This window comes from Haemorhous mexicanus, chromosome 5 (assembly GCF_027477595.1).
Source record: "Haemorhous mexicanus isolate bHaeMex1 chromosome 5, bHaeMex1.pri, whole genome shotgun sequence".
Taxonomy (NCBI): Eukaryota; Metazoa; Chordata; class Aves; order Passeriformes; family Fringillidae; genus Haemorhous; species Haemorhous mexicanus.
Genome location: NC_082345.1, coordinates 25,588,013 through 25,614,608, shown reverse-complemented (window position 1 = coordinate 25,614,608; position 26,596 = coordinate 25,588,013). Strand labels below are relative to the sequence as shown.

The 26,596-nt window shown below is 50.6% G+C and overlaps 4 protein-coding genes across 6 annotated transcripts; 2 read left to right on the top strand and 2 right to left on the bottom strand.

Annotated features, from left to right (window-relative positions):
• Window positions 1-5,331: 5,331 nt before the first annotated feature.
• Window positions 5,332-8,655, bottom strand: NOL12 (nucleolar protein 12). The gene is made up of 6 exons (XM_059846425.1): window positions 8,433-8,655; window positions 8,236-8,341; window positions 8,088-8,136; window positions 7,524-7,666; window positions 6,579-6,679; window positions 5,332-5,974 (listed from the first exon to the last, which is right to left on the bottom strand). Exons 1-6 carry the CDS (start codon window positions 8,510-8,512, stop codon window positions 5,803-5,805), a joined length of 651 nt encoding a protein of 216 aa, XP_059702408.1. The 5' UTR covers window positions 8,513-8,655; the 3' UTR covers window positions 5,332-5,802.
• A 772-nt stretch (window positions 8,656-9,427) lies between these two features.
• On the top strand, window positions 9,428-17,631 carry LOC132327310 (arf-GAP with dual PH domain-containing protein 1-like). 3 transcript variants are annotated; one of them, XM_059846417.1, is made up of 12 exons: window positions 9,428-9,524; window positions 9,665-9,826; window positions 10,814-10,944; window positions 11,823-11,914; window positions 12,013-12,095; window positions 12,806-12,918; window positions 13,557-13,703; window positions 14,110-14,193; window positions 14,526-14,588; window positions 15,099-15,170; window positions 15,656-15,887; window positions 15,975-17,631. In XM_059846417.1, the coding sequence occupies exons 2-12, from the start codon at window positions 9,736-9,738 to the stop codon at window positions 16,001-16,003; spliced, it is 1,137 nt and encodes a 378-aa protein (XP_059702400.1). In that variant the 5' UTR covers window positions 9,428-9,524; window positions 9,665-9,735; the 3' UTR covers window positions 16,004-17,631. The 3 variants fall into 3 exon arrangements, with proteins under 3 accessions (XP_059702400.1, XP_059702401.1, XP_059702399.1); XM_059846418.1 differs by having other exon boundaries at window positions 9,433-9,826; window positions 15,813-15,887; XM_059846416.1 differs by having other exon boundaries at window positions 9,434-9,826.
• A 143-nt stretch (window positions 17,632-17,774) lies between these two features.
• On the top strand, window positions 17,775-20,270 carry LOC132327311 (urotensin-2 receptor-like). Its single transcript, XM_059846420.1, has one exon. The coding sequence runs from the start codon at window positions 19,106-19,108 to the stop codon at window positions 20,198-20,200; it is 1,095 nt and encodes a 364-aa protein (XP_059702403.1). The 5' UTR covers window positions 17,775-19,105; the 3' UTR covers window positions 20,201-20,270.
• A 2,256-nt stretch (window positions 20,271-22,526) lies between these two features.
• LGALS1 (galectin 1) lies at window positions 22,527-26,265 on the bottom strand. Its single transcript, XM_059846426.1, has 4 exons — window positions 26,119-26,265; window positions 24,523-24,602; window positions 23,118-23,289; window positions 22,527-22,735 (listed from the first exon to the last, which is right to left on the bottom strand). The coding sequence occupies exons 1-4, from the start codon at window positions 26,125-26,127 to the stop codon at window positions 22,592-22,594; spliced, it is 405 nt and encodes a 134-aa protein (XP_059702409.1). The 5' UTR covers window positions 26,128-26,265; the 3' UTR covers window positions 22,527-22,591.
• Window positions 26,266-26,596: the final 331 nt, after the last annotated feature.

Here is a 26,596-nt window from a genome sequence, read left to right as displayed (position 1 = left end):
CTTTCCCTTCTAGGGAGAGGCTATCAAGCCCCTCATATCCAGTGTCCAGCACTTCCCTGTTCAGCTTGGTTCCCAGCTTTGGTCTGGCACAGTTAAATTAAGCGTTCCTATGCCTGGAAAGGAATGCCCATAGAGGTTTTCCCCACCAAGAAATCTAGAAATCCTGGCCGAGCCTTTGTCTTTGGGACTTCTATCTCTAAAAAGGCAGGTGGAGTCCCAGTATAGAACAAAGAGGCCCTTAATGAAGTATCAATAGCCTGCAGGTGGGATGGAGGAGCTCACCTGGACAGCATGCTGGTGAGCCCCTGCGGCTCGGAAACAGTGCTGGCACAGGCTCTTTGCAAATATGTTGGCTTCAAAGTTCATGCAAGGCACGTCATCCACTGAACCAGACATTGTGCATAGCAGGGACGAAGATCTTTGGCTGATGGGCTACTGGCAGGGACCAGCCAGGAGAAAAAGGAGGAAGGAACTGCAGCAGAAGAAGCTGTGGAAGCAGGAATGTTATTTCCAGACTGAAGTTTGCTGCTCCCAACTGTCAATACTGTAATCAAAGGGAATTCAGGTACAAGGTGATGCATGTAAATACAGGTAATAAAAGAATGTGCTCTAGCAGAGACCTCTTTTAGAAGGGGTACTGCACCCTGAAACAACTGCTGATACCTCTCAGTTTGGGAGTCCTTGTGAACAGAGGGAATGATGCACATGTCCTGCTGTTTGTTTGGTGGAAATGTTCTTTCTCTCTTAAAAGGCACAAAAACTAAACCTTTCTTCTTAATTATTTTGGTCATAAAGGGATCACTCTAAGCAGCTTAGGAAATTTGGAAACCCACTGAGACTCCTGTTAATCCTGCTAAAATTTTGAGACCTGTAGGACAGTGGACTGCAAAACTGTGAAGGTAACAAGCATTGCTAGTACGACAGCTGGGATCCACATTTCTGTTCTGTTTTCTTGCAAGCATCCTGCCCACCATCACCTCCTCTGTCCTGCAAGATTTGAGAGTAAGTCCTCGGATATGAGAATGTGATCTGAGCTGGGAGGGTTCTGCCTAATTTGCCTGGAGGAGGCACCAACAGAGGACAGGAAATCAGACCAGCATCTGAGATGTGAACATGCCACTGCTGCTCTAAACATAGACATTTGAGTCAGAGCAGCCGATCAAGGCTGTGGCTGCTCCCCAAAACAACCAAGACCAAACATCAATGCCAAAACAAAGCTATAATTTTTGTTTGTCAGTGCACTCATTTTCAGTACAGCAAGTTGTACTAGGTGCCAGCTTTGCAGCATCCTTCCTCACACTGGGTCATGTTTGCTTGACTTGTTCACAAAAAATGCTTGACAGAAGCCTAAGCACTCCCCTGCCAGGGATGCAGCACAAAACACGCCAACATCGCTGCCCACCACTGCCCATGGACTGCCACCCGTGGCTGGAGCCCCTGGTACCCCAGTGCCTGATGGGCAAATCATTACTCCCCACATCCCTTGGGGGCGACTGTCAGGATAAGGCTGCGATCCCCAGGCCCTCTGGCATGCATGCATGCATGCATGCAGCCGGCCGTGCTCAGTGCTCTCAGTGCTCCCAGTACCTCCCAGTATCCCCAGTACCTCAGCTTCCCCACGGCTCCCAGCGCCTCGCCGCCCGCCGCGCTCCCCCCTCAATGAAGCTCGTCGTGGGAACCGCGGGGACCGAGGCCCCTCCCCCTCCCCTCTGATTGGCTGATGCCGGGCAGTGATTTGAATACCGCCTCCTGAGTGGCCGGCGGCGGCGCGCGGCCATGGCGCCCCCGGCGCGGGCTCCCACGTGTCGCGGACAGCGGGCGGGCGATCGAGCGGCCGGGGCCGGGCCCGGGGGCTGGGCCCGGGCCCGGGCGGCGGCACCGTGTTTTGGATCGGTGCTCAGCCCTTCCCCTCGGCTGCACCTCTCCAGGGACCGCTCACCGCCTGCCAAGGGGCTACCCAGTGCTCCTCCCAGGCAGCACCCCTAGGGTTAGTTATCCCGAAGCCGAAACAGATGCCAAAGCAGCGGACTTATCCGCAAGCACTGAGAGAGCGAAACGCCACCGTGTTCCAGCACAGCTCCAACAGGGGGTCGTGCCTCCCCACAGCACTCAGAGATTTGTCTAACGTGGCCTTTTCCTACCAAGAACAAGCCATGCCTGACCCTCGCTATTTTTAGCAGAACACCCTTAAAATCTGTCCTCCCCTGCTCCTTCTACAATTCAAACTCCTTCTCTTCCCGATGCTACAGTGACAGTAACAAAAAATTAAATTTCACTTTTTGTTCATTCATTGGGGCAGTCTGCAATCCACTCCTCAAACCTATCTACATCATGCAATCCATTATTCAGCTCCCTTTTAGTTCCCTAAAGTTCTCATCACTCTCCCAGTAACTTTTTTTCCTCGAGTTCGTTTCTGGAGCACAATGCTGGAAGCAGCAGTGTGACTGTACTGAGTACAGCCTTGAGCTTGATATACGACAAAAGCAATAACTACAGTGCACTGATTATCATACAGCTCATGCACACACTGAAGCCATTCCTCCTTTTTGCTGCACTCTAATTTCCCCCAACTGTCTGATCTTTTTGGCTCCCAGTCTACTTTTGATCCTCTGTAATCCCAATGATATTTTTGCATGTGCATGTGTGCGTAACTGCAGTCTAGCCAGAGAAAGCCATCATGCATGGCAACCCCAGTGTGGCAGCCCATGTCAAAGCCCTGCATCTCTGTGCCAGCCTGGGGCACATGCACAGCACTGCGCAGTTGCCCAAAGTGACCTCGCTGCAGAGCCACGCGTGAAATGCCTGTAGAAAAGTGGCTTCACAGGGAGCTGCTGGTCGCTGCTTTTCCTTTACGGAGCAGCAGCTGCACTAGCATGTTGATTTCTGCAAGTACCTTACATTTGGAAGCAGCCTCCTCCTGAGCAGCTAAGGGGCAGAAAAAACCTTCAAATGCTCAAATCTGTCTTGAAAACAAGCAGAAGTATCAAATAATTTTAAGCCAGAGACTGGTATGAACTGTGACGTGTCTGGCAAACACTTCACTCACTGACTTGTGTGCAAAAACTCATATTCTTATTTCAATATATCCAGGGGTAGCCTGACTGTATACCCTGTGCATAAAAAAACAGCAGACTAGGTCTGAGTCAGTAATTCACATTACAGACTAAAGCTTTAATCAATCAAATGGAGAAATCAATAGTGTAGTGAACAATCCTGATGGTTAACACTGTACAGGATTAAACAGTTCTGTTCTCAGTTTTTCCATACATTATTTTTGTTATTTATTTGAAAACTCATTTTCTAGCAGGAACTGAAAGATTTCAGAGTGTGGAAGGGGCTGATGGAGACTTTAGCTGACACTTGAGAAAGGCTCAAAAATGTTAGAATGCCAGGGAAACAGCAAACTGAGATTCTTCTAGATCACCTGGCAGCAAAATGACAAAAACTGAAGCCACTCTTAGCACCTCATCTGGAATACAATGAGGTCACCCAGCTCTGTCGCAGCTACCGTGCCAGGCTGCCTACAGGCTGGGGAAGGCAACTGATCCACACTCCACACTCCAGCAGATTTCTCAAACAGAAAGTACATTTCTTTTACAGTGGCCATCCCAGCTCCAGAGAAAACTTCTCGGGTGAGGAAATACACAGGTCACCTTCTGTCCACAGTCATCCACAAGGCATTATGTCCAGGAGAGAAGGGAAAGCTGCTGTATGATCCAGACAAAGATGACGCCCTTCCTCCAGCTTTGAGCTGCAGTCCCCTTGGTGTGATACACCTCTCCAAACAGTACTTCCCTCTCCTTCTCTCCTTCATCTCTCTCAAACCTCCAAGCACAGAACACTCTAGAGTATGTAACTCCCAAACCAGAACAAGCAATAATTTATGCTCCACACACGGGACCTCTTGGATATTTAGCTGAGATCCGGTTCAGCATAACACTTTTGGCCTTGCCTGAGTTGTTTTTGCAGTTCTGAAACACCCAAGAACCCAAGGTGAGACAGGTGGATAGATAAGCTCCCCCATTAAATCCCATGACCTTTCTGGAGTGGTCTTTAAGGCAGTGTCAAAAGGTGAGGTGTGAAAACCACACATACCTTAATAATGTGACTGAGTTTATTTTGTGTTAGTGCCCAAGAACTCAGCCCAGGGTGGGACTCTGATCCAAACATACAAGGCACCAGTGATAACAGTGTCCACTTCCCCAGCAATTACCTTCTTCAGAAGGGAAAGGGAAGTGCAAGAGGGCCCCATTCCTTACCACAGGCACGTGTTGTGTGTTGCCTGGTTCTCTCCAGAAGCCTCCCTCTAGCAGAAATTGTGCTGCTGCTGTCAGTGTTGAGATCAAACCCTCCCCCTTCACACTCTGGAGAACAGCTCTGTATGCACACCCTCCAAGAAAGGATGGAGAGATCAGGCTGGTGTCACTCACTTTAGCAGCTGGTGGCCGTCAGCATTGTTCTGATGTTCCTCCATGCAGCCTCAGGCACTGCTTTAGTCTTTTCCCTCCCATTTCTGGCATGAGGAATCTATTTACTTGCCCATTGCTGGGTTGCAAATTTTTCTGGTGTGGGTTTTGGACACATAGGCCTTTTCTTTCTTTGTCATTTCCTTTTCAGTGCACACATGGCATGGGAGGAGGCTTGGCTGACGGAGGCAGAATACTCCAAGATACTTCAGGACAGAGGCCAGCATACAGCCTGGGCTCATTCTCCTCCTCAGAGGATTCACTCACAGTTTTGCCACGGATATTCCTAAATCCCAACCATACAATTTTTCTTCTTCCCCTGCTGAGGGCAACCACAGTAAAAAACATACACTGAGCTCCTGAGAAGAAAGGCAATTAGCTGCTAATAACTGCAACAACCCTGAGGTAAAGGACAAGGGTAGCCTGTGCCACTCCCACCCGGAGAGGGCCACACACACACACACAGCAGGGGCATTAGGGCATTTCATACTCCCCTGAGCTATCGCAGTTAGGATCGCATATTCAGCAGACAATGGAATGAGCCATTCCTGCTCTAGCTGGCCCTACCTTGCCACAGAAATAGCTCCTAGCTATTCCATTTTCCAAGCACCAGTGGGTTTCAATATCCTTTAAACACCAGGAATTACCTCCCCCTCTTTCCAGTTGGTACTGGCGTTAGCACAGCCCCTCTTACGCTTCAAATAAGTCACAGATTTTTTTTTTTCTTAGTAAAATTACTTCAGATTTATTCACAAAGTTACCCAATTTCATGTGGCACATGTACCAAACAAAAAGTACCCCTGCATTCAGGTGTGGCACTGTGTTGTGTGGTGAAGAAACACAGGAGACAAGATGACACCATGCCTCCATGGAAAAAGGATTTACTGCACAGGAGAAATGCCAGGGTACTGATGCAGGAGTGCAAGCAGAGCTCTCCAAAGTCTCTCAAATTGCCCTGACAATGAAGTGCCTGTTGCACTCTGCCCCAGATCCCCTTCTCTGATAAAGCCAAATATCAGCTTTGAAAGGGGGGGCCAAGGACAGAAGGACTATGCCAAGAGAGAACATGACATTCAGCAGAAGTTTTTAAGAGATCCTGTGGTACCCAGACACTTAGCTGGAGATCACTGCAAAAATAAATGGGTAGAGTGTCTAATGACCCTGGCCAGTGCTCAGGAGGCAAGAGAAAGGCTGAACTGGCCTGGGTTATTGGCTAGTCAGAATGCCACGTAAGCAAGGTGCTTGCCCACAATGACAGGTCCCGAAGAGCAGCAGGCCAGACAGATGTGGAGCACTGTCCCAGCTGGTGATCTGAACATCAGTTTCTCTTTCTCTGTTAATCCTGGTCACGGCCTATTTTGCCAGTCAGCCTCCGACGCTGAGTCTTGGTGGTGCGCCCTGTGCTGGATTTCTGGATTTTCTTACGCGGGCCTTGCCCACGTTGGGATCTCTTTCTTTTTGTCTTCTTCTGGCTGTGCATGTGCAGCGTGGCAGTAAGAGATGAGATTCTGTGCAGGGCAGAAAGAGAAAAGGGTTTGGGGACCAAAGCTTGCAGAAGCAAGGCGACATCAGAACAATAGCTGGAGAGCTCTGTGTGGCCCAGCAGGAATGGATGCCAAACACAGCAAGGCCCAGAGGGACTCTAAACTATGCAGGAAACCTGCAAGTCTCCATGTGCAGTGACAACAAAAGCTAATGTGAGCATGGTGCTGCCCAGACCCCACAGAGTTAAAGCAACTCTCCACACCCTCAAAGCAGTTGTAAAACCTGGATACTGAAAAATGTAGACAACACCTTAGCTTTCAACTTTAGGAGCCTCTGACCTTCAACCCTAGAGGCCAGCTCTGCACGCTGCGGAATGTGCCGCGGTGAAGGAGTGGGCGAGAGGTGAGGACGAAGCCCACGCTGCTCCCGCTCCTCCCGCGCGGTCACCGGGGCGGCAGGAGCGGAGCGCAGCGGGGCGAGCGGGCCGCGTTCCTCCAGCGCCGCCTGCCGGCCGCGGCCCGGGCAGCACCGCCCCCCCTCCGGCGGCCCCGCCGCGCGTCCCGGAACCCGACATTCCCTGAAGCTTCCAGAGCCGAACAGCGAAGGCCTGGAGGAATCTGTACATACTTTTCAGACAGGAAAGGGTTTCTGGACTTCTTGGGCATCGTTCTCACAGGCTTGTTCTCCACCTCTTCCCCTTTCTCTTCTTCAGGTCCATCAGTTTTTCCCTTAAAAATAAAGCACTTTTGTGATTCTGGTGTTTCCACTGCCTTCTTGGTTTCATCCTGTTTTCTGAACTAGCTAGTCACAGATGAAGACTTCTTAATTCTCCACACCTCGCACTGTTCAAGCGTTGAGGTTTCCTACTGCAGTCCCGCAGAAAGGCACAACCAGAGATGTCCTACAGTAATCCAACCCAAGATCCAAAAACTTCGGCATGATCTTAATGGCCATGTGATTGAAGTTTAAACTTGAATGAACCAAAGGTCTTGGCTTTTGCTTAAATTACTACCAAGACGTCTCTGAGTGGACTTTCAGATCAGATGACCTTACACAACCAACACCTGAGAGTCTCTATGAAAGAAATACAAGCTCTTAGTTACAATGTATTTTGAGAATAAAAGTGACCACAACCAGAACTGAATCCCAAGCACGGGATTATGGAGAGAAAAATGCCTCCTCATGCTAACAGTAGTATTTCTGACCAGGAAACAGGAAAGAGGTCAAGGACAAACCATTCAACAAAGTTTGAAATCTTGCTGCTTGTCTTCTATCAGCTTTTAAAGTATCACACTGTTGCTATCCAGTCCAGCAACACTTCATTTAACCAGGGTCAGCTGAAACTAGCAAAGGGTTCCAGAGAAGTGTGGAGAGGGCTATTCATACAGAACATTTCATTCTCTTTAGAGGCCCAGTTTAAACTGTGGTAAAATAGAAAAGTTATGAGTTTCCATTTTCATCCCTGTTCCCAGCCAGCTGCAAGGCCTTGGACATACTCAGGGACCACCAGCCCTACCTCATCAGCCCCAGGAGTGTGTACAAGTGATACAGAGAGGTAGCAAGAGGCTTTACCACAGGGCTGCTCAGTCCCAGCTGGCGTGCCCCCGAGAGGTCCAGGTCACTGATGGTGGTCACTGTTACGATGTGGTTTGGATGGTCGATGTTCACAGACTCTGTCCGCGATGTCACCAAGTGCTCCAGTTCATCAGCTTCCTCTGGGAACACAAGAAATCCCACAGTGCAAAGTGCCCCACTTTTCACTGGATAAACTCACTTGTTCCTGATGCACCATGCTGGGCTGGGGTGACACCTGGCCTTGGCATGCAGGGATAAAGGGCAGAGGGCCTTGGCATTGCAAGCCTGGAAGGCAAGCTCCTTCTCCCCCCTGAGGGGATCTGGTGACACCTTGGAGATGTCCTCCTGCTCCTTCCTTTCTGTAGGACCCCCAGGATTGCCGGGACAGAGGGCTGCGGGGTCACCGCTCAGATTTCTGCCCAGCTTGTCTGGGGAACACGACAGGACCGAGCAGCTGTTGTGGGACAGCGTGAGAGCATCCCTGCCCCAGCCCTCAACACCCACTCAAGGCTGCCGGACCACGCGCGCCCACCTCCCTCCCCACGAGGGCCCAGCACGTACCGAGCGCCTCCTCCCTCTCGCTCAGCATCTTCAGATACTCCTGGTGCCGCTGAGGAAGGGAAACAAGTCATGGGGGCGCCTCTGCCCGCCCCTCCTGCCCCGCTCACTGCCCGTCTGGCGGGGGGGGGACACGAGACCCTTCCCTCACCTCCTCTTTAATTTTCCTCTCCTCTTCCTTCAGCTTCCGTTTGATCTCCTCCAGCGCCGCCTTCCTTCGCTCCACCTTCCGCTTGTGGAAGCCGGTCAGGTACTCCCTGCCGCCGCCAACACAGAACCGCCCGGCTTTCAGCGACCGGGGGACGCCTTCCCTCCCCGCCTCCCGCCACGGGGCCCGCCCGGCCTCACCTCCGCCGCTCCTCGTCGAAAGTCACCACCAGCCGCCTCTCACGGCCGCTCGGACCCTTCTTGTTCTTCTTGCGGCCCATGGCGGCCCCACGCTGCTGCTGCCGCCCGCCCCTTCCGCCGGAACGCGGGCAGCTGTGCCCGCCGCCCCCGGCCCGGGCGGGACACAGACCACGGACCTGGCGTGCGCCTGTTCCCTGCCCTGGAGTACGGCCTGGGGTGCGCGGGGTTTGCTTCAGGCGTGCGAGCCTCCGGCTACGCTCCTCTTCAGTCTCCTCCCAGTAAAAGATTCTGTGGCGCTACCTTGTGCGGAGAACATGGCAGTGCAGCACCCACTCTCACAGTGTAGCCTGAGACTCGTTCTGACACTCGAGAGTGTTTTGCATCTACATCTCTTTAATAAATGTCACTCTTCCTAACAGTTAACATCTGCAGTTCTTCAACTGAGCGTTCTTCAACAGAGCTCTGAGTTTATTTCAAACTATTGTCATTTCTTGGTGTTAGCAGAGCGTGTGCTGCCCCGCTTACCCAGGGAAGGCAGCTGTGGAGTTGGGTCTTGGCTCTGATGCTGTGTCCGAGTCGCAGGATCTGGCTGGACAGCCATGATCTCTGTAGTGGTGGAGACAGGTACTGGCATGAGTTGGTGGGGGTGTAAAGGCTGCCGTGTTCTGGCTTAGAGTGACATTGGCTGAGCTCCTGAACCTTTGTGGCTCCCATGTTCTCACCTTAAAAATGGGTGTAATGCCTGTGTGGTGGCCAGCTGACTTCGGTGGAAGCTTCTGAAGTGTTGTGGGGGCAGCCAAAGCCAGCCCCCCCAGGCCACAGAGCATGATGAGTCCTGCCAGTAGTGCTGTCACAGCCTGGCAGTCACTTGTCCACAGCCAGCTTTCCTTTATCAGCCTGTTTGCTGCTTTCACTCTTTTCCTGGCCTGTCCTTTCACCAGCAGAAATGTGGAAAAACCAGTTCTGTGGTTAGTTGCTGCACTTCCCTCCACGCCCATGGGGCAGGTCTCCTCCTCCTCAGTCCTCACGGCACAGTCTGGGTGCACTTCAGCCTCCAGCTTCTTTGCCTCTGCCTGTGCTCAGCTGGCTCAGGTGCACCAAGAGGCCTCCATACCTTTTCCATTTATCTTAACCTTAGGCTTCTCTTACCTTCCTCTTTTCCCTCTGGCTGCTAGAGCTTGTCTCTCTGGTGGCTCCTTCTCTCCTGGATAACGCAGTGGGTTGGCCTGCAGGTGCATAAGGTGCAGGCAGCTGCCCTCCTGGCCCTGTCCTGCCCTGCCTGGAGGGATACCATTCCGAGGCGATGGCTGGAGGGAACGAGCGGAGCATGAAAGCCCTGAAGGAAGTGTGGAAAAGAGCAGAGAACTCTTTGTGTGTGGACTGCGGGAAGCCAGGTGAGTCCCCAAAGGATGCTGCAGGAAGAGTTGGAAGCAGGGAGCTGGGGCTGATCTCCAGCAGCCACTTAGTGCTGGCTGTCTGGACTGCACAGGAGCCTGGGGTGGAGAGAAAGGGGAGGCATCGCTCTGGATACTCATTTTTTCTCTCTTGAGGTGGGTTGGCAAGGGAAGAGGGAGAAGATGCTGCCACAGCACTGATGGGAAGGACAGGGATGTGGGAATGCCAGATTAGCAGGGGCTCCATAGCTGCAGCACTGTGGGTTGTAGTCATGTCAGATCTCAAATGCAAATCAAGGTCATGCCCAGTCAGGACCTGACAGGAAAGCTTGCAGTGAAATCCTAACTTCTCCAGAAAGAAGGCATGATTCAGGAGGGCATTGTCTCCGCCATGACTCAGCTCTGAACTGACAACCTGCCACAGTTGCCCAGGAAATTTCATTTACTGAAGGGCTTGCCCTCTCAGAAGGGTACCCAGTTTGAGGTCCTACAAGTGCTGCTAAAAACACCCATCATATACCTCCAAAAGGAGTGTACTACCCAAGCCAAATTAAGACTGGGCAAATTAGTACAATTTTGCCCTATTTAATTACTCCAGGAGAGTTTTGGGTTCAAGGCTGTTTTCCACTTCCTGAGCCAAACACTGTCAGGAGTTTGCTGTGATGCACTAAACAACTCCTGGAGTCTTTTCCCAGAGGCGGTTTCATTTTCCTCTGGGTGATCCTTTACACAAAGGGAGTTCACAGAGCACTTTGGGGTTTTTCAAGATATGGGTCATTAAAAATTCAGCAAAGTGATTGGAATGGGGAATGAGGGACCAATAGCTGTATTTTTTTCTGACTGGCATCCATGCCTTGGGCATTGATTACTCACCTCAGGTGAAACTGTGGTCATCAGCTACTTGTTTCTCAGGACTACATTCTCAGGTGAGGCATACCTCCCAGAGATATTCACCACTTCTAGTTATACCCTTTTCCATATTCTCAGATCCTGACTGGGCATCCTCTACTTTGGGTGTCTTTATATGCCTCAGCTGTTCAGGAATTCACCGCAACATCCCTAGCATCAGCAAAGTCAAATCCCTGAAGATGGACTACTGGGATGATGCTCAGGTGCAGGTGAGATCTTTATCTCCATAGGTAGAGCAGGTGGTTTGGACTAGGCTATACACTCAGTGTCCTGGCAAAATTAGTCCTTTGACCTCACAGAGTTGGAATGTAATCTGGTTTAATCAGTCTCTTTTCTACTCATGAAAGTCAGGGATAACTCCCCACAACCCACTGGGAGAGGGAGGATAGGAGGATACATTTGTTTTATGTGTCTCTGCATGTCCTGTTACTTTATGGCAGATGCAGAGCTCTTGCAATGTATCTTACTAAGGCTTAGGGTCTTTGTTGCTTCAGATTACTTGTTTTCCACTTGCCAAGATCATCCAGCCTCGCTATCTCCTCTTGATTTCAGCAGTCCAAGGGGAAACTCTTGGGCAATTCCGTTCTCCAAGAAAAGTTTCCAGATATAATACAATCTCTTGAGAAAAATGGCCCTTATGAGAACTTGACTTCTTCCCATTACAGTCCCTAATCTTCAGGGGACTGAAAATATTTTCTGGAGATCCAAAGAAAATAATCTGTGTCCTGTTGCTCTTTGGAAGAGGTTGGAATGTCCTTCCAGATGCCATTGCAGAGCTGTTGTCAAGCTCTCCAGGAGATGTGGGGCATGGCAGCAAATGCACTGAATGTGTGTGCACCCAGCCTTATGGAAGTGACCTTTACGGCACTCTGTTGATTCATGTGCAATCACTGTAATGTCTGAGAGTAGATGAGACCTTTGAGACCCACCTTCCTGCAGCCAGACTGCTGGGATGTTGTAATGGAGGGGAAAGAGAATGCTCCACTAGAGTTTGATATGCATCTGACCCTGTAGTGGGTCAGGAAGAAAAGGTCCAACAAGAGTCTGCATCAAAGGCAGGGCACTAACTCTCTGTCTAACTCTGCAGTTTCTGGCCAAGCATGGGAATGCTGTGACTAAAGCCATATATGAAGCTCACATCCCTATTTACTATTACCAGCCAACCTACAATGACTGCCAGTAAGTTGCTGCATACAGAAGAAAAGGGGGAAGGGCAATTCTCTGTTCCTTTAATTTCTCTAGTTCGTTTCTGAACTACCTGTCCCCTCTCTCCATAGAGTGCTGAGAGAACAGTGGATACGGGCCAAATATGAACGCAAAGAATTTACTGAGCTGGGAAAACAGCTGCCATATTCTGATGGTAAGAGCAGAATACAGCATCAAAACATTCTGCCTGTTGCCTTTCTGGAAACTTCCGAGCATCATGAGGTGTCAGTGGTGCAAATCCCACAAGTACTCCTGAGAACCCAAGTGGCCATTACAGGGCTTAGTTTTGGGGTGTTAAATTGTGGACGACATAGGCTGGCACTGCCACAGGTAGCTTAAAAGCCTGGTGTTACCAGGTGGCATTTTTCAAAGATATTTGTTGTCTTGGTGGAGACAGACATCTGCAATAAGGAATATGCGTCCTGCTGCATGCCACCCCCTATAACCATGGCAGTTATCCTTGAAATGGCACTGCCAGTCCTGTGACAAAGGGCATTGGAGCCCAAGAGCCTGCAGAGTCAAGTGGGAAGAGTTCTGGTCCCACACCAGAGTCTGCATGGGCCAGGACTCTAGTGTTCCCAGAAGACAGCTCTCACACTGTCAGAGGTAGCAGTAGGAGCAGGACTAGGAGGTTGGAAGAATCTGGGAATGTCTTTTGTTGAGCGCTTATCTGCACTGCAAACATGGGAACACCATCATCTTTAGTTGTAAGTCAGAGGTGAAACATCTGAAGTGTTTACTCTCAGCAATAGTCCATCATGTTCTTTGTCCCAGAGGGGTGGCTGGGCCCCAGGCTGCATGCAGCCCTCTGGTTCCTACCATGCCTGTGGGGAATGCTATTATAAGTGGCTTTTCTGCTCCAAGGGGTGAAGGAAGGCATCCTTTGGAAGCGAGGCCGAGACAACGGGCAGTTCCTACCCCGCAAGTTCCTCTTGTCTGAGAGAGAGGGATGTCTGAAGTATTTCACCAAGCAGGATGTGAGTATGGTGGTCAATTCCCACCTCAGTGTGTACTCCACACGGAGCAGTGGGGTCACAGAGATGTTCTGACTTCCTATGCATGTTTCTGAAGTTGCCTTGTTCATCCCAGCTCAGAGATGAGAACAAAACATGTCACTAAGGGGAAGGGTCCCCCTTCCTACTGTCAGAGTGACTTTTCCTCATGCTCTCCCTTTGTGTTTCCCTCACTACTGAGAAAAAGACTGATCTTCCATTTCCCTCCTATCCATTTGCCTGGATGTGTAATCCTGCCCCATTCCTGGAACCAACCTCACCCCATTGTGAGCCAAGTTGGCAAAAACATTTTCTCTGGTTCGTTTTGAGGAGGGCTACTTTTCTGCTCGTTCATATCTCTGAAATGAGTGGGGCAAGAGCTAAAATGCTGTCACAAGGGAGGGAATGGCTCAGGATAGGGAGAAGCAGGACATGCCATCCAGAGAAACCTGGACAAGCTCCAGAAGCAGGCTGATATGAACCACACAAAGTTTAAAAAAGCCAAGTACAAAGTTCTCCACCTGGGTCAGGCCTCTGACCCTGCCTTACCCCAGGTAATCAGTAGCTCAGGTCTCTTTCCTTCTAGGATTGCTCATGCATAGTCAATGCCATTCTGTTTTCAGGCCAAAGAACCGAAAATCAATGTTAAAATAGATGTAATCAATGCAACATTCCAGCCAGAGAAGATTGGGAACCCCAATGGCCTGCAGATCACCTATCTCAAAGACAATAAGACCCGGAATATATTTGTCTACCATGAAAGTGGAAAGGTATCTGGTTTTAGCATCAAGCACTGCAAAGCCATTGAGGTGCTTTGAGGAGCTGCTGATATTAAATTGTATGAAGCATGGGTAGGATGGGGTGTGTGAGTGTGAGTTGCTGTAGGTAATAGGGTGGGGGTTCTGGCTCGGTGTTTATGTATCTGTGAGAGAGTTTTGCTGCAGGGAGCAGGGCAGGAGCACTAGCTGAGTTGGTTTGTGTGGGAGGAGTTCTGTAGAAGATGTGCTGCCTGTGCATGTGGGGAATGGGGCAGCCTGCTGTGTGCATGTGAGGGAGATGCTGCGGAGGGAGAGCTCTGTGTTTGTAGTTGACTCAGGGCTGAGTGCAGCTGGGTGAATTTAGATGCCCCTCAGTTGCTCTGGCTAAGCTTTCTGTCCTGTCCTGTTCCCCCCTCAGGAGATAGTGGACTGGTTCAATGCCATCCGCTCTGTGCAGTTCCATTACCTGAAGGTGGCATTTCCCATTGCCAGCGATAATGAGGTAAGGCAGCGCTGGAGCTCCTCCTGAGGCTCCCGCTGCTTGCATGATAAAAGAGCTCATTAGTTACTGTTATAACCCCAGGTATGGAAGTGGAAATTGCAGGGTAAAGACAGAGGGATGAGAAGCTGTTTTTAAAAGGGCCTGTGGTGGTCAGAAAACAGCTGCTCTCTGCTGTTTCTGGGCATTTTGGAGGCAGAAGTGATACCTAGCTAGGCAGTTTGGGAAACATAAATTTAGAAGGTGACTGAATTTGGGGGAATAGAAGGGTGAGGGAGAGAAGTTAACAGTGAAGAGGCACAGCTAAGTGAATGATACTCTTGCCATTTTGTCAGATCAAAAATCGTCTGACGAGAAACTTCTTGAAGGAGGGATACATGGAAAAGACTGGTCCCAAGGTGAGTTGCTATGGTAGAAAAAATCAAATAGGGGCCTGCCAGAGCACCACTGGCTTTCCCTACTTCAATGTTTTTCTCCTGCTGTCTCCTCATTCCCCCCTGACTCTTTAGACACCCGTGGGAAGAGTGTGTGTGCACCAAGGGAGGGGAGAATGAAAGGAAGGGGAAGGACACATGGGAAAGTAGATGATGCCAGAGTTCCTGCTTTCTCCCAGAGCGACAGATCTCTCTGCATGTGTCTGTGTGTGCGAGACCTTGCAGGTATTTAGTGTCCAGATTTCTCCTGTCTCAACTCTGGGGTCCTTCATCGAAGTTCAGGAGTTGGGGACAGCAGCTGGGACTGAGTCACCTGATACTGACCCCCACTCTCAGCTCAGAAAGGGCAAGGAGGAGGTTTCTGTTAAGGCAGGGGCTTGCTTCGAGCAGTTGGGATGGGTTTGGGGTACCCATTCGCACTGCTCGCAGCAGAGGGCACTGTCCCCTCACACATGTCACCTCTTCCCTTCACAGCAGAGAGAGGCTTTTAAGAAGCGCTGGTTCACGCTGGATCACCGCAGGCTCATGTACTTCAAGGATCCTTTGGTGAGAGGCAGATGTGACCGCCGGCAGCTGCAGGCAGCGGTGCTGAGGGCAGGGTCAAAGTGCACAGAGAGTCTGTGCTCTGTAGTGAGGGTGGCTCGCAGGTTTCCCAGCTGCTATGAATGGACTCCAGGTTGTCCCCTCCCCACCCCTTTTAGTTCATCACATGCTTTCTGTGTTTGTTTCACTGCCTGCAAACAATGGGAACCGGGAGGGCAGCAGTGTAAAGGTGGTGAATGGGAGGGTGACACAGAGAGATGAGAGCAGCAATTCCTCTCTCAGCTCTCTTATGATTTATGGCCTTATTTTTTCCTTTTCACTGCTGCCTTTGAGCACAGACTCACTGTTAGTCTGAATCCCCTGACCACCTCCAAAAACCTTTTGCTGCTACATCCCCGGTCCTCACACACTCTCCTCCTGTCCTTAGATGCCCTGTAATGATTCTTCTGGGATTCCATAAAACACTGTCTTTCCCTCCTGATGTGCAGGACGCATTTGCTAAGGGTGAGGTATTTGTGGGCAGTGGAGAGAATGGATATAGTGTCCAGAAGGGATTGCCTTCAGGGACACAGGGCAACTTCTCTTGGCACTACGGCATCACCATTGTCACCCCTGACCGGGAATACCTCTTCACCTGTGAGACAGAAACTGACCAGCTGGAGTGGATCAGAGCCTTCACTAGTGTCATCAACCAGGCCATGACACCACAGGAATATGCAAGTAAGTTTCTGGATGCTGTTTCCTTCCCCTCCTGCCACTCCCATTCTGGGTATTGCCCTAATGCACCACCTTTTCTCTTCACTACAGTTGAAGCCTACTTCAAGTTTAAATCCTAGGAAGCCATGCAGGAATCTCACTATGACTCAACTCTACCTGGTCCTATTGGGTGGCTGTCAGGACAGGAGAGGAGATTGACATCAGAGAAACACACTGCTCTTGGAGCACCCTTTGAAGCACTTTTGCCCCCATAGGATATCCACTTTGTTTTGAGGGCCCAATTAAGCTGCTTCTTTTCAAGTGCAAGATTTTGTGCATCTGAATCCTCAGTACAACCTGTCCCTGTTAAATTGCTGTCATCTGGCTGGATGCTGCCAGGTCTTGCCTGTCAGTCAGGCCTTGAAAACTTTGGCACTTACTATGTTGGACGTGAGACCCAGCATCACTCTTGCACGAAACTGCAGACAGGCACCCACCTGATGCAAGAAAATAGTTGTAACCCACCACAGTGGGTTACAGGGGCTACTGGACTAAAAGGGCCTGTTCCTTTACAAGAAATATCATATCTGCAGGTGACAGAAATATGAAACATCTAGATATTTGATCAGTTAGTGCAGTGGTTGAGAAAGGTCACTTAAAACATGTAACCTAACAGCCAAATGAGAGGCTTGTTTCCTTCTGCCATGTATGGGCTTGAAAGCTTCTTCAGGTGACATTTGTGTGCAGACTTTCCACCAAATGCTTCAGAGAAGATTAAGAGATCATATCAAAAATAATGTGGATATACATTTGGGTATGTGGATAACATGTGCATGCACACACATAACAAAAAGTGATGGAGGCAGAATACTGCCCTAGGGAAGATCCTGTGAGGGATATTCATGCCACTGAAGATCAGCTGCCCAGCTTGAGTCTCTATCAGACCAATGGAGAGGGGTTGGGTCTTGCAGAGAGGAGCTGATAAGGTATGAAGAGTTCAGAGTCTGCTGTCTCTACTAGACCGTAGGGTGAATGCTGAATATAGTAATACATGGATCTCTTCTCCCTCATTCCCTGTATGTCAAAGGCCTGGCACTTTCATTCTGACCTGCACATTGCATATGTTTATCTTGTCCATCACACATACTTATCTGTATGTTCATGTTCTGTTAGTAAGAGTTAGCCTAAAACCCATGAAACGAAATCAACCCATGATTCATGTCTTAAAGCTCATCTCTTAAAGCTCTCTTGGGAGAGCTGTGCTTCACATGCTGGAAGGAGTAGCTGAGTTCTGCTGGTGACTGTAGCATCTGATGTGTTTGCAGTTTTATCAGGCAGTGTGAGAGAAGGTATGTCATGTGTTAAGGGGAGCTAACTGGAATTAATGAGACAACCAGTATTTTAATTAGCTCCTAAAGAAATAATTTAAAAATACCATTGTAATTTATTTTAATGTCCTAAATCAGCTGGCATGTTAACTGCTGAGGTATGAGGTTGTTTCTTGGAAGAAAGTACAGATGATCAAACAAAAAGCCATAGCTGTTCATTGTATTTCCTGGGGCATGTGGACTGTGATTATTCCCATCAGAGCCAAATGGGCAGACTCACGGTGCCCCTCTGCTTCTCTGGGGACCCTACTCTGTGCCAAGACCACCACAATCTGTTGGGAGCATCAACTTCCTGGATGAGTAGAAGCATCACTTACCCTGCTATCATGGTGCAATAGAAATATTAAATAGAATATACCTAGAAGTATATTTTCACTGCATTTTGCTGATCTCTCCTAGTTTGGAACATGATTTTCCTGAAAACCAAAGATCATTGCACAGTGAGGGGAGTACTGATGGGATGCCTCCTCCTCCTCCTCCTGTTTGCTGTTGCTGGATACAAGCAGAGGCATTTGACTCAGCCACAATGAAGCTGTGGCACATCTGTCTCTGCTCCGCAAATTCTGTCCCACCGTATCTTCCTTGAGACAAGGAGGCTCAGATGTGAGTGAGGAAAGGGCCGGGTAGCTTCGGGCGCCGGTGTCATGTGGTGGTGTCTCGCTAGAAGGCGGTGGTGCCTACCCAAGAGGCTGCTGCTCCCTGCTCTGCAGCGAGGCAGCTTCCCGGGGCTTCGAGGGAAGGAGGGGGAAAGCTTCGAGGAGGAGGATGGTCTCTGTGGAGAGGAAGAAAAAACAGAGTCTGAAATATCCAGTCCTTTCTGTCTCTAGGAGCTTGCTGCTGACTTGAGGGCAAAGGTGGAAAAGGGCCAGGACAGACAATGTGAGAGGTCCTGCCATCTGGTGGGCCTGCTTGCAAACTGGGGACTACATCCACAACACCCAAGGCTCAAAGGGCCCTGAAGTGCTTGGGAGGGAGTGAGGGACAGGTTCTTTCAGTCTGGCTTGGCTGGGGAGAGCTGTGTGGATGCTCCCTGCCTATTGCACTTCCAGGGCTGACCCTTGTTTCCCTTCTAAAGCCACAGCATGATGCTTTCCACCCTCCCTGCCATATTATGGAGTCTTGTCTTTCAGTTGTCTCCTGTCTCAAATGAGGACAACTGTACAAGGAGAAATGGGATAAAGAAAGGGAAATAAGAACAAGAAGGAAGACAGAGCAGGATAAAGGAAGATATGGGGGAAGAAAGCATGTCTGCCAGAAAGAGGAGGGAGCCAGTGGGGCTCCATAGCTAGTGCTAAAAGCCCAGTATAAATTTGGAACTGTGTTCACACCAGTGTGTGAAGCTGTCAGAGTCAGGCACATTCCTCCATGCAGTGGTCAAGGCAGCTCTCAGGGGGTTGGTTCAGCGAGGCAGGGCTCACCTCTCCAGAGTCTGTCTGAGCTGAGCTGACAGACTTGGGAGCAGAAATCTACTTGTTCATCCACCGTTTCTGTGGGCCAAGCAAACTGTACAAGCAACAAAGCTAGTGAAGAAAAGAGACATTACCTCCTGGCAGAGGTTCCCTTGCATGTATTGGTCTTGAAGGAAAAGGCAGTGCCCCTTGCTTGACGCTTTCAAGGTTGAGGAAAACAACCGGACAGAGCTTGTGATGGACAACATCAGCAAAATGGACTGGGCAGCTGGAGGTGAGGAATAGACTTCTGGAGCACCCTGTCTGTGTCTGATGAACTCTCCCCATTCTTCCCTTGGCTGCTTTGCTGTTAAGGATAGTTGTGTCCTGTACAGCGAGGGTGGAAGGCAGGGGGAAGGAACAGATCTCTGAGAGCTTGATTTGCTCTTGCTTAACTTACCCAAAGATGTCTTATAACACTTCTCTCATCAGCCCAAGTCCTAGAGAGGATCCCAAGGGTGGCAGTTTCTTGGAAGAAAGCAGTGGCAGGGGTGATGACAGCAATGTCCTGGGAGGGGACAGCGTGGTCACAGGGCCGCTGGGTGCAGTGCTGCTGATCATGTGCCTCACTGGGATGGTGGGGAACATCTACACAGTGGCAGTGGCCTCTGGCAGGGTGGCAGGCTGCTCAGCAGGCTCCTTGGCGGTCTACATGATCAACCTTGCCCTGGCTGACCTCCTGTACCTTTCCACCATCCCCTTTGTGGTTTGCACCTATTTCGCCCACGACTGGTTCTTTGGGGATGTGGGTTGCAGGCTTTTGCTCAGCCTGGACCTCCTCACCATGCACGCCAGCATCTTCCTCCTGACCGCCATGAGCCTGGAGAGGTACTGGGCGGTGGCCAAGCCTCTGCGGGCCCGGCAGGCCAGCAATGCCTACCGCAGACTGGCCAGCGCTGTCCTCTGGCTCCTCTCGCTCCTGCTCACGGCCCCCATGATGGCGATGACTCAGCTGCGGGAGGGGGACGGTCCCCTCAAGCGCATCTGCGTCCCCACCTGGTCGCCAGCGGCTTTCCGGCTCTACCTGACGGTGCTGTTCTCCACCAGCGTTCTGGCACCCGGCGCCGTGCTGGGCATCATCTACGCCCGCCTGGCCCGGGCGTACCAGTCCTCGGCCTGGGGCCTGGGGCTGCCGCTGGCCAGCCGGGCCCCTGCCCGGCGGCTCCTCTCCAGGATCTCTGCCATCGTGGTGGCCTACTGGGCCTGCTTCCTCCCCTTCTGGGCCTGGCAGCTGGCCGGGCTGTACCAGGGAGAGGGGCTGGGCATCGGCTCTACCGCCCAGGCCTACCTTAACTTCGGTGTCACCTGCCTGGCCTACGGCAACAGCTGCGTCAACCCCTTCCTGTACACCCTGCTTGCCAGCAGCCACCGCCGTGGCCGTGGCCGCGCTGGGACGGGCGTGGCGCGGCCTGCAGCGCCCTCTCAGCAGTCTGCAGGAAGCCACAGCATCCCCCTGGCTTTCAGGGAGCTGTCAGGCTCTGTGAGGGACAGCGAGGTCTGAGCCAGCTGGGAACATCTGACCTTTGGCTGGGGTCATGTTGAGAAATAAAAGTGTGTCACCTTCCATGCCAGCATGCAGTGTCTTCCATCAATGTTGTTGCAGTGCTTTCCCCTTTGCATGGCTGCTCATCCTGCTCAGCTGGGTGGGGAGAGTGCTTGTCTCAGGGATCCTGACTCCATCCTTGGATCCTTCAGCTCTCACACACCAGCCTCCACCTTGCACAAGGCTGGGGAGTGGGTGGAAGGGAGCAGTCAACTTCGATATGTCTAAATTATATATCTGGGGAACCTTTGCCACCTCTCATCTCCTTGCTAGCAACGGGCCAAGCCATAACAAAGTCAGGACAACAGTGAGTCATAGATTTCACAAGAACTGTGAGTCACTGCAAGAAACAGCCACGCTAGCAGGAGACCTCACTAAGGTTCATACTCCTGTGGTAAAGCTACCACTGAGCTTTCTTCAAGAAACCATCACAGAAAAATCTTGGAAGAATCTAAAGAAAGATTGCCAAGCACAATGAAGAGGCATTGCGAGATTTCCCTGTAGTACAGCCCTGAGAGTCCAGTACATTTGTTCAGCTTTCAAGGTCAGCCCAGCAGAGGAAGCTGCAAGGAGAGAGCTCTCCTCTGTGTCCATCATGACAGTTTATGGCACCCTCACCAGCACCATGGCCCTGCTGTGGTCGAGGGAAACACCCAATTCTCTGGCCTACCAAATGTACCCCAGTCTGCCAGACTGTGTCAACACCACTGTGTAAACTAAGCCAGGTCTCTTGCCTTGAGACCATCTAGGATGGCTCATTTCCATACTGCCGAACCTCTCTTCTCCAGAAAGGATGGGCTTCATCCTTATCACGCCATGGCAAGAGTCCCCAAGCTATGCTATCCCCCTGTCATGCCTATGTGCAGGGTGACAATGTCATGTTTACAATTGTAGATGTAGCCCTAAAAAGAGTGTGATGTGATCATCCAAAGCAGATGGTCTTTGGGCAACACAGGACTTCAAGAGAGACCCAGCTGCAGAGCCTCAAGTTGCTTGTACAGCCCAAGTGCCCCTACCTTTCAGCTAAGCTCTCATCTGATCTCTCTTCCTTCTCAGACTCACAGCTCCTAGCAGCCCAGCCTCCCTCTGCATGGGTACCCAGGACACAGGACCTGGCAGAGCCTCATGAATTATGAAATAAGAGCAGCAGGTATGGCTGCTGCAGGGGAAAGTCCCTGTTCTCCAGCTGCTCTGGAGACTGCTTAATGTGAGGAATTAGCCCAGCCAGGCCTGCAGGGAATGCTGTGGTACATCAAATTGTTAGTGCTTTGTGTTTCTTGTGGCCAAGCCTTTCATCCCAGACTGACCTGGTAACTGCTGTGCACTGTGGATAGGGCAGATCCCAACTTTCCTACACCCACTAGGCACAGCATGCTCAGTAGCAGCACCAAGGCAGCATCAGACTGAGAGAGACCCCGAGGCACCTATGCAGGAACATCAAGCATGCCTGACTGCCTCAGTCTCCTCAGAGTCTAGCCTTAGTTTAGACTGAGAAGTGCTCGGGGTCACGTGGGCCAAGTAAAACGGGAACAAAAGCATAGAGCACACATCCTTAGCATCCCACACTCCAGCTGGACATCGCTGCCTCCCTCAGCTCTGGATGGAACAGGCAAAGCACAAGGGGCAGAATAAAACCAGACACCTCCACATTACTGCCCTCGGGTGCCACAGCACAACACTTTGTGCTCCTGCAGTTACTAGAAGAAAGGATTTGGATGAGGAACTCTCTACATGCTCTGCCACACCCAGCAAGGCAACTTTTTCTATTGTCTCCATACAGCAATAAGAGGTCCCAAGCAGACATAGGAATAGGAGTTCCTACAGTCTCTACAGAAGGCTGCAGCCAAAACTAGCACAGCTAGTAGTGAGGGACTTCCCCCTCACTCCATGCCCCACTAGGCTCAGCTAGCACAGCCACTCAGTGCTGTCTGATATCAGCCAGGAGTGATTAGTTTAGGTAGAGTTAATTTATTCAGGCAGTGTAAGGTGTCAGTCTAGACCTCAACAGCTTGTGACCTCGCATAAAGGATGCTTTTACTCTCTCCTGAGTGACAATTAGCCCCGATGCCTTCTCCTGCAACTCTCCCTGGACTTATAACCTGTGTTCTCAGGCTTTTAACCTTCATCCTCTTCTCCATCTGTGACTTTCAAGGACCAAGGGTGGGACAATTGCATCCACTTATGGTACTCAATCAACACTGGCTACCTCTATCCACCCACTCCCAGCAAGGTGCCCAACCCGTGAGGACTCACAATATTAAACAGATTAGATTTTGAGACTTAGTACATCAAAACTCTTATTTATTTATTGCCTTTTCTGTATCTTTGAGATGGAGGTGTCAGAGGAAGTTATTCCCAGCTGAGGGACTGGAGTGTGAAGTCTCCTTGTGTATCAAAGTAGTCAAAGACAGAGAGGTTAAGCCGGTTAGGAAACGTGAACTGGTGGCCTGGCAGGTGGACTGTCACATCATTTTGGTTGACACTAAAAGTGATCTGCAAGGCAAATGGAAAAGTTAGAGAAAGTTTCCTTGAGCCTCTGCAGCACTGCTGTGCCACCTTCCGCTTCACAGGGTGAACAAGCTCAGCAGAATAACCTGTTCATCAACAGCAGCAGTGTTATTCTGGTCTCCCATTCCCTGTTCTGTTCAATAGCAACGTCTTCGAGCCAGATGGAGCTTAGACATTTGATCCCCACCCTCCATCAGAGCTCAGAGCCCTGAGTGGTGGCACTGGCCAAGCAAGAGAAGCCAGCCACCTCCAGTACAGACAGCCCTGAGACAGCCCTTGCAGCTGGGTGTCCTGTGCCAAACACCCTTCCTTCACCAGAGCATGTACTGAGAGTGTATATACATATATAAATATATGCATGCCTCACCTCTGCTGTGCCCCCTTTCTGGAAAGGAAAGACAGCCTCCCTGTGCTCTGCACCCCACTCTTCCACCTTCTTTGAGTTGCACACGATGGTGTTCACATCGCCATGAGCATCAAAACGGGGATTGAAGTGAAGTCCGAGGAGGGTAGCATCCTTGCCCAGATTCATCACAAAGCTGCAGAGAAAAAAAAAGTAGACATCAATACAGCTTAAAAAAAATCAATACTAAAAATCAATACTAAAAATCAATACTATGGTAGCATGTTTCTCATTACCATGAGCATCCCTGGGTCTGTTTCTTCAAGCCCAACTGAGGGTAACCTAAGAAAAACCCTTTGCTAAATTGCATAGCTTCCCTAAAAGGATGGTGCTGTGCCAGTAAGGGGCACTTTTCTGGGGTGATAGCCTCCAGACTGCCATCCCTGGGAGAGACACCACTTCCTCAAAGCTTTTTACAAGAAAATGGTTCAGTACACAGTGCCCTGAACAGAGTTATCATACACCCAAACCAACTCCCAAGGAGTCAGTCGCTTTCCATAGATTTCCTTTCAGTCCTGAACAGTTAGCTGGTGCTACATCCTGCCTGACAGCCACTGCCTTCTCCCCATCCTGCAGGCAGCTAAAATAATCACCGTGTCATTAGCTATCCCAAAGTATCTGCAACAGCAGTGGGAGGAAGTTTCCTAGCCTAGTGTCCACCTTGCCTTCAGGCCTCTCACCCAGATGAGAAGAGGCACATTATTTGGCAAGAGAAAGCCTGGAAGGCTTCACTCAGACAGTATCAAACTTCAAAGGCACTGGGAAGAGCTGGGACATGTTTCCTGGAACACCGCTAGTTCTGGTACAGCAGCTACAGGCTCCACCTTACCTGCAAAGGGCCCCCCAGCCACAGACCTGCACTAGGGCTGGGGGCTGCTGCAGAGGCTTCGCTGGGAGACCCAGCCACTCCGATCCCTGCACATTTAGGGGTACATTTCCACTTCAGCCCACCTGCCTGCTCACCACCACCGTTCTTCCTTCTTTCCCCACCACCATGTGACAGCATCAAATCCACTGGGGCACCATAAATGTCCCAACTCCCTGCATCTTTGTGCAGGGGAGAGGATGTGGTGGAGCAGATGATCTCAAACCAGATCTCAATATAGACACAGCTTCCATTTCCTTCACCCTGCACTAGAAGGATGTGGTCATTGCCAGCATGTGCAGTTGGAACTTCACATCTGCTTTGGCTTAGCCCCTTGGCAGTACTGTGTCTGCAATGTGCATTAGGTGATGACTCACTGGAAGCTCTGCTGGTGTTAACCCCTTCTCCTCTTCTACCCAAGGGACAGAGTCCTTTTGCCATCACCTTTTGCAGACCCCTCAGTGCAGTGCCCTGGCCATGCCTTGGCAGCACAGCACAACTCACCTCTTGGCATTTGGTGCAATTTTCCCCTTGACAGTGAGGCGCTGGCCAGGCTTGAGACCCAAGTTGGTGCACACTGGTCCCTGGGGAATGTGGAAGCAGAGACTTTAGCTCAGTACCTGCTGGCTCACTTGTTCTGACTTGGAAGCTTTCCCTGCCACCTTGCAAGACATGCTTTGCTTTGGACCCATGGAGAAACAGGGAAGCTCCCTTGCCCTAGGGCATGGCATCAAGGACATCCCAGAGTAGTTACCCCAATCACATGGTACCTTTGATTGGAGCTCGATTTCCTAATCTGTCTCCTGCTGCTCTCATCAACATATCTGCATTTCACAGCAGGGAAGTGTAAGTACCTGTACACTCCAATCACACCCACCCCATCCCAAACACACCCATGTGCCTTGAGGGTCTTGTGTCAGCCCACACAAATCTGTCTGGGATTGATGGCAGGGATGGAGACTCCACTCCCTTCCCCAGCTTCAAGCCTTGCCCAGGTCCAAGGACTCAGACACCTTGCTTCCCATCTCCCAACAGCTTCAGTTTTTTTTTTTATGTAGGCTCAGTATTTGCAAGAACATTCTTCTGCTCCACAGAGACACCCACCCCCCACCTTCTCTCTTAGGAGGACCAAAGCATCCTGGCAAACCCATATGTATTCATTTTTCTTCACAGCAGAGCCAGGACCTCAAGAATACTGAAAATCTTTTCCTATTCCACCTTAAAAAATAAGCTTGCTCTTGGGACAATCCCTGCTTATTCACCCTCAGCCTAATGAAAGGCAAATCAAAGAAGTGCAATCACTCTTCTTACACAAGCATCTCCCTCGCAGAACAGCTAAGGAAGGGATTTGGAGATCCAACACCCCTGCTAAAGCAGGTTCAGGTGGAGCAGGTTGCAGTGTCATGTCCAGGTGGCTTTTGAATACCTCCTGAGGAGCAGACTCCACAACCTCTCTGGGCAGCCTGTTCCAGTGCTCAGTCACCCTGACAGTGAGGAAGTTTTTCCTCATATTCAGCTATAACTCCCTTTGTTCCAGTTTGTGCCTCATGCCCCTTCCCCTGTTGCTGGGCAACTCTGTAAAGAGTGTGGCCCCACACTCTTGATTACCTGCCCTTAAGATACCTTCTCTAACTTAAGGTATTTGAATGTAGTCCTTGACATTCTCAGAACACTTCTGTAAGGCACATTCCTTCCAAGAAAGAGAAGAATAGCAATTCAATGACTCATGAAAACTTCAGCAGAAAGCAAGCAGCAAGGCTGCCCAGAGAAGATGCTCAGACAGCAATAAACGTTACTGCAGCAACTTCACCAGAGTAGAGCTGCAGTAAAACAGGTTAGGACTCAACCCAGGGAGGATCCCCACACATACTGCTCCAAAGAGATCCTACAGGAAAAAAGAACCACTGCTGCCAGAACACAAAATAGCAGCCAGCCCTCTGCAGCGGATTCAGCAGGGACTGTGCCTCACCGGTAGCAGGCACCCAGCTCTTACAGACCCTCTGACACAGGGGCTGATGTGCAGGCTAGCACAAGCACCCTCACACCCAGCCAACACAGTCCCACCTCCAGCAAAGCTGCCCCATCCCTTTCCCCACTCACGCAAGACATGGTGCTGCTCTGCAGGGTAGTGCTCCTCTCCACTGAGGCACAAGGGTCCCAGGCAAGTAGCTGCTAGAGTCCCACCCTTGCCTTTAAATAGATGGAGAACAGAATTGTCCCAGCCCTTCTCTACCCAGTGCACCAATGGGAAGGGTAGCAGGGACTGGTTTTGGGTGGAGGGCGGGTCTATTAGACAGAGCTGCCTCCTCCCACGCTCACCCAGCCTCCTCTCCAGGATGCTGAACACAGCCCTTCCAAGCAGGCTGCGGGCCACTCCAGGAGGAGATCCAGCTGTGTGTGGCCATGAATCCAATGGAAAATAGTTTTACAATGAATGTTTTATTATCCAAGGCTTTTATCCCACATGGAAAATGGATCGAGACTTGGTGGGAAGGGTCTGTAGTGAGAGCGGGGCTCTTCAGCTCTGGTTAAATCAGGACTGGAAGAAATGTCGCTGAGCACATTTCTGAGGTATGGG